Below are 13,384 nucleotides of genomic sequence, written 5' to 3' on the forward strand. Positions count from 1 at the left end.
GGCCGCCATTTTGACATTTTACGTTGGTATGCCGCCAAAATCTATACAGGAAATTTAGACTGTCTCGCGCTTATATTCTGAAAATTTTAACTTAAAAGGCCGAAAGTTTTACCTTGTGTGTGTGTGGTAGAGGCAGACAAACGAGTTGAGTTGATTTTGTGTTTAACGTCCCTTTCAGCAGCGAGGCTATATGAGACGAGATCTATTGATTAACATGGAATCCGAACCACATGAGCTCCCACCGGGAAGCAAACCCGGGTCTCCCACGCCTAAGACGCGTACACTAACCGCTTAGTCATGAAAGAGCTTCGGAAGACAAACGAACAAATATAGATCAAGTCATCCAGAAACCTGACTGACGATCGCCAAATATGAATACCAAAATTATCTATTAATTTAAAACAAAGATACAATTCATGTTATATGAAATAAATGTTTCAAAATGTCTTATATGAAATTAACATCTTCCAGCCTAAATAAACCTTCCATATTTTCTCCATGAGAATACGGACACCTCAGATCCCCCCCTCAACTTTCCAACACAATGCAATGAACTGTAGTGTGGTTATGAACAAAAGTATAATAGGCCGTGATGGCTCAGTGGTAGAGCGTTCACCTCTGGGGCATGGGGTCCCTAGTTCGATCCCAGCTCGCGCCAAGTGAGCTTTGTGGTGTACAAACACCTTGTGCGTAGGTTTTCTCGGGATTCTTACGTTTCCTCCCACTTTCTTCAATCCGTCATTTCATTCATTTCTCATAATCGCCGTCACTTTGAGCATACCAGACACAACCGTGAGACTAAAACTAAGAGATTTCATTTTATTTAATTTTAATTTTTTTCAAGAATATAATAGGTGAAAATTAACTAAGCAGCAGCTGCTTTTCTCTCTTCGTACCCTGCAATTAATTGTACAGACTGAAGATGCCTAAAAAGTTAAAATGTGCTATAAAAATGCTTTACAGGAAACTAATATGCAAATTATTTAAATCAGTGGTACAATCTACCTTCAATATTCTTCGCGAGTTCAGCAATATTTATTTACATGGCTGTATTAGCCAAAATTACGTTCGTCAGTTTAATCTAATGAAAAGCTGATTTTTCTCGTTGTGTCGTGTGTAACTGTCAGGACCAGATTTACATTTTTCTAAGTCCTGGACCAAAGCACAATTCTGTGCCCTAGCCTCTGAAAAAGATTATGATTCTTGTTAACTTATCTAGTGTGTTGCTGGAGGAAAGGTCAGTCATCCCCCCTGTGTTTGTAAATGTAGAAACACTCAAAACCATCTTTTTATATATATATATGTTCCGGAGAGTATCCGAGTTTCCATCAAGTCCAATGGAAAAAGTAGCATTGCAAATTTTGCTCGCTATCAAGTCGAACAGAGTGGTTATAACTTCCTCGAATGTTCATTCACTAATTACAGGATTTCCAGCCAATGTCAGAATTTTTTTCACTTTTCAAACAAGTTGATATTGATAGCAGAAATGGAACGGAGTTAAAATACGGGACATTTCCCTGTCCCGACTACATTTACGGGGAAGCGGGATACTTGAACCCAAAAACGGGACGTATGGCAAGCTTAAGCGTAAAATAAATAGTTTTATTGTTGAAGTATTCATTTCCGATTCTTCTGCGTTTAATTTGCGAATTTCCCGAGCACTTCTTTCACGGCGTGTACATCAAAACTTCCACTAGTACGGAAATTTGAACTCAGCACTTGAAATAGTAAGCGTTACATAGTCTTCGGAACCCCGAGCATTAAGCTTCTTAAATTTGACAAGAATTTTTACGCTATTGCTGGTGTTGATTCTACAGAATACTTATTTGAAGGGTAGTAACAAATGACTGAACGAAACTGTTATTGTTGGAAAACCAAATTTTAGTTGAAGGAACTTGTGTTTTAAATCAAAGGTAAGAAATAATACTAATAGTTTTACTAATGCATTTACATATGTACTATTAGTACCGGCACCTATGACGTTAAACCCGTCAAACGTATGACTGATAACGTCCCCTGGTATCGCCGAGTCGACGAGCACACTATTCACGGAAAATATTTTCTAAAGTACAAAATTGCTTATTTTACTTCAAATAGGCTATAAGCATAATCCATACATTAATTTGTTCTATAACTATCTCAAGCTAAGGTAAGTTTTTTTTTATTTTTTATTTTTTAAATTCATTTAGTGCATTCAGAACTTTATAAAGGTCTTATATTGAACGTTGTTGTCTACCTTAACGTGAAAGCCTCTAATTCGTCCAAGGAAAGTCTAAAATCTGACGAAAATCACTTACAATGTGATCACCTTAGTTGTACCAATAATATACTAACAAATACGTCAAAAACCCAGGTGGGTTTTAAAGTGTTTTTTTTTCAGATGGGTCCAACCCTGGTAAAGGCATTTTATTATTGGTTTATAATGATACGCGAGTATAAACTACAAACATAGGAAATGTAGTCGCATTGCTTTTTGCCCCAGATTACAGCCGAACACCGTTACAATGAAGTTGATCGAGCGCGAGCAAAATTTGTTATACATGATTCCCAAACATATTTTTTTTCAATGGTATTCTGATCTGGAAATCTGACAAATACATTTTTGAAGCCAATTCTCATACTAAGTGTATACTGAGAAACATGATTGAAGAAACTAATTATGATCTATTAAGGTTATCATTTCAATCCAAGTTTTGAAGTATATTTTTTGAGATGGATTTTTTTTTTCTGCGGAAAATTTCCAACAGCCCTGTCTTGCACAGAAAATTGTATAATAATTGTTTTCACATCTCAACAAAAATTTAATTGTTCTTTATTTAGGTGGCTGGAAGCATGTCTAAAAGAGGAACTACCAGCGACAACTGAACTTGAAGATTATCTCAGAAATGGCGTTTACCTGGCGAAGCTTGGTCATTTTATTGCACCCGATGTAGTGCCACTAAATAAGATCTTTGATGTTAATCAGCAGAAATACAAAGCGGTTGGATTGCAATTCCGTCACACGGATAATGTCAATTATTGGTTGAAATCACTTCATGCAATTGGATTGCCTTTGGTGAGAAATTATTTTGTACATCCTTTCTTGTCTGTTTTAGAACTTTTTTAAATGCATTATATACCTCTGTAACATTAAATAGCTTCATGAAATATTCCGAATGCGCAAATTAGGTTACCACGATTTAACGGAATACTCCAAATTTTCGCGGGTTAATCAAGTTTCAGACAGTTCTATGAAATTTAAAGAATGATGTTCTCAATTTAATCAAGTGATCTATAATTTGTTTGGACAGCTGTTTCTGATCTATTTGGTCATCAAATGATACCTGGTTAAAGAAAAAGTCAGAACAGAACAACCACTAGCTGATTTCTAGTGTCATGTAATGCCGCCTATACTTCAACCCAATCCTCCACATATTTCTTCTTCTAACATCCATCTGTCTTTTCTCTGTGAGCTGAGCTGAGTTGAGTTGATTTTAACGTACCTTTCAGCAGCGAGGCTATATGAGACGGAACCTACTGATTAACGTGGAATCCGAACCATGTGATCTCCCACCGGGAATCGAACTCGTCTCCGACGCTGGGGGGTGCGGTGGCTCAGTGGTAGAGCGTTCACCTCCGGTGCTTGGGGTCCCTGATTCGATCCCAGCTCGCGCCATGTAGACTTTGTGGTGGACAAACACCGTGCTCGTGGGTTTTCTCGGAGTTCTCCCGTTTCCTCCCACTTTCTTCATTCGACCATATCACTCATTTCTCATTATCACCGTCTCCTTTAACCTAACAGGCATAACCGTGGGACGTAAAACTTAAAAGATTTCATTTCATTTCATTTTCGTCTTCGACGCCAAAGGCGCGTACGCTAACCACTTAGCCAAGAAGGAGCGCATCTTCTCTGCTCCTTCAGAGCGTCTTCTTCAGTAGACTAAAGATATAAAGTCTATCTGCGAATTATGGGTGAACCCAAGTGATTTAATTTCCCAGCGGTAAGCTTCAACGCATCCTCTTCTGCATATGCCGTGAGAATGCATACATTTTTTAGAGTGCGAATCACAGTTTAGATCAGCAACCCTGCTCACTTCAGTATTGCATGATGGAGGCTCAACCGGTTTTGGAGTATTCATCCGCATTAATTGTTATTGCATTCTTTCTTTCCTGATACGCGCTCTTCTGTGAAAATACTACTAAAGTCGGAGATAAGTTTGATTTATTTCTTTTATATATTTTTTAAAGACTGAAATAAGAGTGCAAGTAAGTGATAGTTGTATTATGCATCAAGAACGAACATCGTAACTAATGATTTTAGTCTTTAATTTATGGTTATATTTGATTGCTTTCTGTGGACGAAAGAAACGTTCCTCCCAATAATTTCAACAGAGTTCTGCAATAGTCATTATATAGGATAAAAATCATATCTCTGCAGTGCAATGAAGTAGATCACAGCTCGCGTATATGTATGATTTTGTGCACAAGCCTGCATTGAGGAATTTTGTTTTGTTTGTTATATCTTTCACTGTGCCTGTAATTTCATTATCATTCCCTTTGCATTTGTCATTTTTCTTTGCCTAAGGGCTTACAAAAAGTATTATATAAAAATTAGTATTATATAAAAACATTAGTGTGATATTGATACATAAATATCTTGTGTGTGTACTCCTGTATAACCTATCTATATATATAAAAGAGAACGCACAAAATCCTTTGTCCGCTCATCACGCTAATACGGCTGAACCGATTTCTTTCATTTTTGGGGGGTTGTTAGGATTTGGACCCTAGATGGTTTTTATCATATCACTTTAATTTTCAATTACCAGTGTCTTGAGATAATTGACCAATCAGGTGTCAATACGTACAAAAAATCCTTTGTCCGCTCATCACGCTAATACGGCTGAACCGATTTCTTTCATTTTTGGGGGGTTGTTAGGATGTGGACCCTAGATGGTTTTTATCATATCACTTTAATTTTCAATTACCAGTGTCTTGAGATAATTGACCATTCAGGTGTCCATACGTACAAATCCTTTGTTATTAGTTCATCATAGGTATAAAAATAAACGTATTTATATGCAACCCGCATGACCCTGTGACTCGGCGGGTTAACATAACTGACAGGCGCTATAAATCACTTGAAAGCGAAAAAGTAAAAATTATCTAAGTAACAAAGTTTATTGCGTTCCGGGATGACCGCAGCGAAGCGGGGCGGGTTGGGGTGACCGCAGCGAAGCGGGGCGGGTTAACATAAATGACAGGCGATATAATGTTAACATTAGTGCAATCTTCTATGGTTTTTATCATATCACTTGAAAGCGAAAAAGTAAAAATTATCTAAGTAACAAAGTTTATTGCGTTCCGGGGTGACCGCAGCGAAGCGGGGTGAACGCTGCTAGTATATCATAAGAAGCATAAAATTTTGATCTTTGATTATAAGTACTGTTCAGTTGTCAAGTTTGGTGGTGTTATAAAATTACAAAAATAGTAATATGTATTTTTCATATTTCCCAGTATATTTTCTCTGGCTAATGTGCCATTATTTCAAAACCTTATTTTGTAAATGATACATTTGGAAATATAAGAGGATCACAGGCCATAAGAATTCATGATGAACATCATGTTCATGGGTTCTCTCTGAGTTCTGTTCTCTTCCACTTGAACACAGTTTGCGTCCATTCTTCAATTATAAATCATTTGCAGTTATTATTCATTTTCTTTAGCTTAGAAGATGTAAACCTGAGATGCTAAACTGTAAATTTTATTTTCATGTCGAAATAAAATTGCTTTTCTTATACTTAGTGATTTTTTTTTTTCAGACGTTTCATCCGGAGACTACTGATGTGTATGACAAGAAAAATATGCCACGAACAATTTACTGTTTACATGCTCTAAGTACACACCTTTTTAAGTTAGGAAAAGCTCCTAAAATACAAGATCTGTACGGCAAAGTACAATTCACAGGTACAGTATTTGATTCATATTTATACATTAATAACTGAATACTTAATATAGTGATATCAAACTTAAATTGAAATCTATTACTTGCTAAGTTATTTTAAACTCCATTTCTTTCTAGTATACATTGTAAAATTAACTGTGTAAAGAATACTGAGAGAAAATCTGTTGATAAAATTATGTATGTATTGAAATCTATGTTGGCCACTGTCAGTTTTATTAAAATAGGACCAACTTATGTGCACTGCGAAGCAGAAATTATTATTTGTAAATATATATTTCAAATCCGACTCTAATTATTATCTAGGTAGTAGTTTGGACATTGCTGTTTATGAAAATTGCAAAACCGAGTGGATTGGAGTGCGTCCGAACTCACAATATTTTTACGGCATTGTGCAACGTACAAACGAGTGCAATTTCCCTCGGTTCTCTGCGCAGAATACCGTGAGAGGACGGTTTACATAGCAGTCAGGTAGTGGAATATGGAAAGACAAACAGGAAATGTGTGAGAAAACGTTACTATGTTTGGCCGACATCAAAGTAGAATACAAAGAAACGTCATCTGCATTTGAATGCGGCCGTATGGCTGGCATTTTAAATGTAGCTTCTCGTACCGCAAAATTGGTACTGCTGAGCATGCGAATAAGTGTGTGAACAGAGCAGAGCTATAAGCTGTGACAGTCGGCTAGTGGATCTTGTAGTGTGACCATACCACGGGATGACAGACGGATATTTGTCGTATTTCTATGACGGACTGTACAGCGTCGTCCTGTTAACTCAATATTGGAGCACAGTGACGTATGTGAACTTGTCTGCGTCTACTATTCGGCGTCGTCTGCTGAATGCTAAACTGGCACTCATACCTTTGCGTCGGCTTCTGTTAATCCTGAACCACAAATGTTTTAGGCTTCAATGGATACGTACACACCGCTGGGGTGCTGAGTGGAGAATGGTAGTGTTTTTGGATTAGAGCGCATCAAGCTGTCCTGTTGGCGTTGGACATTATCATTGCTTGCTTGCATGGTAGTCATACTCGAATCTCCCGCACCGAAGGCACGTACTGTAACCATAGAACTACGAAGAAACTCGACGTTATTGTGGTAAATACAATTTGCCAGCCTGTATTGTTAATGCATAGCGGCCGATTGGGATGTATAGTGGTGTGGAGGATCATTGGGTACAACATAGTCACATCTGCTATGTACTGAGAACATTCTTTACTTTCTTACTGCTCAGATAAACGCTTATTCCACATATTTTTGTTCTGAATAGGAACTAGAGAATTTTTTTTACGAAAATTTGACTAAGCCCCAAATCCCTTATTTTTATTTTTATATATATGTCCTTGTTATTTTATTTAAAAAATTAAATAAATGGTAAAAATACATAATGAACTTAATCGCGCGAAGGATGAATTCACTGCCTTATCATTGACCTGTTTTACCTCCCCATATGAAAAAAACAGGCACATGTACAGGCGCATGTAACACAGGCCCTTTATCCACCTGTGGGACAGGCACATGTGCAGGTGCCTGAAAATGACCCCAGTTTGAACGCCCTACACATGCATGTTGAGCAAACATGTACAGGGCATGAACAGGTATTACTGCACAGGTGTTTGTATGGTAGATACCCTAGTAGATCTACCATAAAAACGTATGTAAAGTGCCTGTCAGCGAAGAAGACGTGCAAGTACAGCCGCTGTACCAGTATAGAACATGTGATGTACATGTCATGTATAATGTCTGTAACATGCATGCTGAACACAAGTTATACGCGTGTATGATAAATAGCTTTTGCCTGGTACATGTGAAAAGTACTTACGAAACATGCATGTAATGTATGTATACATGTAAAAACCATACATGTGACATGCATGTTGCGGGTATGGAAAACATCTGCTGCTTGCATGTAACAGGTGGAGAACATGGAAAAACCATACATGTGAAATGCATGTTGCGGGTATGGAAAACATCTGCTGCTTGCATGTAACAGGTGGAGAACATGGAAAAATCATACATGTGAAATGCATGTTACAGGTGGAGAACATGGAAAAATCATACATGTGAAATGCATGTTACAGGTGGAGAATTTATAAAAATTGTACATGTGACAGGTACATGCCACATACATGTTACAGGTTTGGAAAGCCTCTGCTGCTTGCATGTAGCAGATGTAAAACATGTAAGAAACATGTGCTGTACATGTATTATACATGCGCGAAACAGGCCTGTTGCTTAGATGCTTCATTGCATGGAAATAGAATGTTAAGGTATGTAACATACATGTTACAGGTGCATGCCCCATGTATTGTACAAGTATATAAAACCTGTTGCCAGCAAGGAAACAGGTGAAGTACATGCGTTGTTACATGTACGAAACATGTTATGTACATGCATTGTCTCGGCATTATACAGGCATGCTATCAACACATGCACCGGAAGTGCACTTAACAAGCATTGTGTATATAGATTACATGCACGTTGTGTTAACTAAAGCAGATAAAATGATAGCCATGCATGTAAAAGTAGAAAAATAGATTTCTGAGAATTAATTTGCACAAGTACTGCATGTGATGTACACCCATGTCCAAAATTATTGTCGCATGTCTATAAATATGTTTTTGTAGAAATATAATTTTATAACGAATTCGCGCGGTATTTCTTATAATGTTAGTATGTGTATAATCAGCAGAGACACGTATGTGGCAAATTTAATGTCAAAAGAGCAGTAAATAAGAACAATAAAACGAAAATGAAACTTCTTTGTCCATTTAGCAATATTTTGTTTTACTCATTCTAATTTTCGTATGTATAATTCTTTTCCCATGTAATTTACCACAAATATACATTTCCCGATTATACACATAGTATCAGTATTAAAAGTACCCAGCAAAATCATTATCAAATTATATTCTTCCAAGAAGACAGTTATAGATATGCGACAATCATTTTGGACATGTGTACATGCAGGGTAACATATAATACTGAATAAGGAATAATTATGCAACAAATGACATTACGAAGAGTAATGGAACTAGCTTTTGAGGTCGAAACCTAGTTTACAAGTGTGCAAGGAGAAAAGAAAATATATACAAAGTTTTGGAACACGCATGTAAATTAGTTCTTACTTGTACTTCATGTACTTGCTAGTCTGTAATGTACAAAATCTGTTGAACATTTTCCTTTCCTCCTTGCACGCCTATAAATGAGTGAAAGTCAGTATTGTTACTTTTCGTAAGGTCATTTCTTAAATACTTATTCTTCGTCTATTATTTTTCTTCAAGTATATGTTACCCAGGATGTACATCCTATGCAACAGTGCTAATTAATTCTGATTTTTTCTACTTTTATATGCTTGAATACAGTTATTTTATCTACTTTAGTTATATGCCATGTGCATATAATCTATATACACAATGCTTGTTACGTGCACTTACAGCGTATATGTTGCTTACGACATGCCTGAATGGTACTAGGACAATGCATATACATCGCATGTTTCGCACATAAAACAATGCATGTTTTTCACCTGTTTCCTTGCTGGCAAGAGATTTTACATACCTGTACAGCATTTGACATGGGCCGGTAACATTTGTGTCACCTACATGAACATTTAGGCTAGCACTTACAACACTTTCGTTGCTTACAAGGAATATTTAGGTTTCCTGAGAGCGCAATACATTTACAAAACATTTTTCGTACATGCTACTATGCTATACGAAACAACGATGGAAGAACTGAGTAACGCGAATTTTCGACTAAAATGCCATTTCCAAGAAGCAAGTTTAACAGGAAATGCCAGAAAAACTATGATTAACGAAAGATATTTAGACGCAATCCTGTTGCCTTTCATAGTTGTTTCATATAAGTACGGTTGTTCCCCTTTATTTTTGCTTATACTTTATTATCTTTTCCTGTTTGGAAGCAAGGTTTGTGTAAATCAGTCACCACGTTTGGACCCGAAAAGAGACCTGGATAAATTTTATTTCATGTCTTACTGTCTGAATGGTAGTTTTATATTTTGAGTAACAAAGCAATTTACGATATACTCATTTTTCTTCCAAACAGGTTTGCTGTGTATCGCCAGCGAATTTTTTGCAACAAAGAAACAAATATGTTTAAGATTCGTTTTGTTCATTAAAGAAATAATAATCATGTTGCCTTTCATAGTTGTTTCATTGAAGTACGGTTGTTCCCCTTTATTTTTACTTATACTTTATTACCTTTTCCTGTTTGGAAACAATGTTTATGCCAATCAGTCACCACGTTTTGACCCGAAAAGAGACCTGGATAAATTTTATTTCATGTCTTACTGTCTGAATGGTAGTTTTATATTTTGAGTAACAAAGCAATTTACGATATACTGATGTACACAATTTGTTTTTCTTCCAAATAGGTTTGCTGTATGTCGCCAGCGTGAAATTCAAATGTATTTACAACAAAGAAACACACACGTTTAAGATTCGTTTTGTTTATTAAAGAAATAATGAAATGCTTTCATACAAATGTATATTATATAAAGACTGAAAATACATTTTTTTTAAATTCTTGCAAAGAAAACACAATATTTTCTTTGTTCCATCGTTTTATATAAATTATGAAAATCTTAGCAGTGAATATTAAACCAAAAGCAAGTTTACAATGTTAACCGTGCGTCTAAACAAGGGAAGTATCAATGAGCTCATATTGAAACCTACCGTAAAATTTCACTGAGGAAGGAAGTCCCACAGAAAAAACACACAATAAAACAACTGCGTTTTTGAAGTGGAGTTAACCTAAATGGCAGATTGAAATGTCGCGTATCCATGTCGACAATAGCACAATACGTTCAGTACCACCCCTTGTAAACTGCCTGTTAATAATAAAAAATCAATAACAACAATGTGGGTACATACTATACCTAAGGGGAAGTCGTACGGTAAGGTGAACCTTGACAGCAGCCATCTTGAATTTAGGTCAAGTTTTGTAAATAGGAATAGAGCCAAATGATACATGATTTTGGGTAAGAATTTAAGCAGAAAAACAATGGTAGCAATAGTTTTAAGATACATGCATTTGGTAAAAAGTTACAGTCATATTTATTGTGTATGTTTCCATGTACACAACTCCCGAATGAAGCAGCTGTCCAACAATTTGTAAAATACAAAAATATAGGAAACACCCTTTATATTTTCCCAATTTGTCCCAAATGTTGTTAAGCAAAGGTACACACTTGTAGGAGATTAGTCGGCAAATTTGGTCCAAATTGGTTGAATAGGGGTGGAGATACAAGCCGGAAAAACGAAAATTCCATTGGAAAAATACAAAATAGTTTAAACACCATGTAATTCTGATGATTTGTTTGAAATTACGGTGGTCACAACTCAATACTTTCGAAAGCGTACTCTGAAAATATGGTTCAAATCTGTTGAATAGGAGCGGAGATAGACTAGATAATACGAAAATTTAGCCAAAATCGTTGATAACAAAATTCTTATATTAAATGCTGTATGTGCAATTTTCCTCTGATCTGTCTCAAATTTTAGTAACATTTAGTTACAAATTTTAGTTATATTTCAATAGCGACAACTTACTTTTGGGCAGCTGCTTCATTCGGGAGTTGTGTGCATGGAAATATACACAACAAATATGCCTGTAACTTTTTACCAAATGTACGTATCTTAACACTATTGCTACCATTGTTTTACTACTTAAATTCTTGCCCAAAATCATGTATCATTTTGCCCTATTCCCATTTACAAAACTTGACCTGAATTCAAGATGGCTGCTGTCAAGGTTCACCTTACCGTACGACTTCCCCTTAAGTATAGTATGTACCCACATTGTTGTTATTGACTTTTTATTATTAACAGGCAGTTTACAAGATGTGGTACTGAACGATTGTGCAATTGTCGACATGGATACGCGACATTTCAATCTGCCATTTCGGTTAATTCCACTTCAAAAACGCAGTTGCTTTTTTGTGTGTGGTCTTTCTGTGGGACTTCCTTTCTCTGAGTGAAATTTTACGGTAGGTTTCTATATGAGCTCATTGATACTTCCCTTGCAAGACAAAAGATACAAGTTTTGTTCTATTAACTTAATAAACTCTACATTCCATAATAATTGCAAAGTACCTTACTGCTATTCTTAAATTCTTCATCTGCAGATGACTCAGGTGTAGTGTTCAATTGTATATCATCCAATTCAAGAAGGTTGAAAAGTACCTATCCTGTCCAACTTTTATGCATATGACTTTTGTATATAATAATTCCTTCGTAAGGATGACATAATCATGAGTAACAGACGAATCATTATTACAGTGAAAAACGTGTGTTATGGGCAGATTGTACCACTTTTCTGTGAAAGCAGTTTCAGCTTCCATCTTTTCAACATAAAAATATATATGTTCTTTGCAACAAGATTCGCATTCAATAACATATATTTCTATGATCCTACAAACATGTGCTGTGCTACAGTCATCAAGCAAAAAGTAACTGTCATCGTGCTTCCTGTTAGTGCAGTGTTTAGAAGTGCAGAAAAGCATTTTTCCTGTGTGTATATCACCTATTCGAGAACATTTATATATTTTTGCGCTTTCTTTACCAGAAAAACACGTTGCTGTAATAGGAATACCGGACACTTGTGTTAAAATATACTGTGTAGAGCAATCAGTTTTTGTGGTATTGGCAAACGAGACTGATTTTGAACTTAAAAGGAATTCTGTAATCTTAACTGTTGCAGATGTTCCGCTACACGCATTTTCTCGTGCAAAGCCATTAACAATCTGTGAACCTATCTCTTGTGTTCCATGCATGTAGTGTTTTAAATTTCCATTTAGTGACTCAAACGGGAAACATGAGAAAGAATACAAAGGTCCTGCATTTTTGACACAATCAGTGAGGTGCAATAAATCATGTACGTTAGAACTCATATGCTTCCTACCATATAAATGTTCAGTTTGGAAAACAAATGCATGCAAACATTTTTCCATTGCATCCAAATGTTGCACGGAAATTGTACTTGATAAGAAACACGCCACTGGTTTGATGATTTGCAAAGTGTGATTGAAATAATCAGTATTATTGAAAATATCAGAAAATATAGGAAAGTACAGTAAGAAAAGATTCTCAAACTCGATAGCTTTCCAATTTCGACGTTCTTTGATCGATCGTGGAGAACGAGTTAAACATGATGGCGTTTTTATTTCTGTCAAACGCTTGTTGAGTACATTAATCTTGCGGCCTAAGTACCACACTTCATCCTTGTTTTTGGAATCCAGCCAATTCATGACTAAAGAACGAAATATACCCAGACATATACAATGCATGTAATCTATCATTGTACTCTCAATAATCTGATAATTATTAAGGAATGCAAATACACTTATCCCCTTAGCACCAAACTCTTTATTCTCACTATGTCGAGAGTGGTCTGCGTCATTTCGCAGCGGACCTTTAGGA

General features: G+C 36.1%; 1 protein-coding gene across 1 annotated transcript in view; it reads left to right on the top strand.

The window, feature by feature from the left end:
* The window catches only part of LOC145675638 (ras GTPase-activating-like protein IQGAP1), a 143,594-nt gene that overhangs the window by 10,197 nt on the left and 120,013 nt on the right, over positions 1-13,384 (top strand). Inside the window, exons 3-4 of the mRNA XM_081746191.1 lie at positions 2,821-3,055; positions 5,802-5,946. Of these exons, the coding sequence (XP_081602317.1) occupies positions 2,821-3,055; positions 5,802-5,946 (380 nt within the window). The remainder of the gene's footprint in view (positions 1-2,820; positions 3,056-5,801; positions 5,947-13,384) is intronic.

The sequence above is a fragment of the Thermobia domestica genome, chromosome 2, assembly GCF_964235325.1.
Source record: "Thermobia domestica chromosome 2, izTheDome1.hap1.1, whole genome shotgun sequence".
NCBI classification, from domain to species: Eukaryota; Metazoa; Arthropoda; class Insecta; order Zygentoma; family Lepismatidae; genus Thermobia; species Thermobia domestica.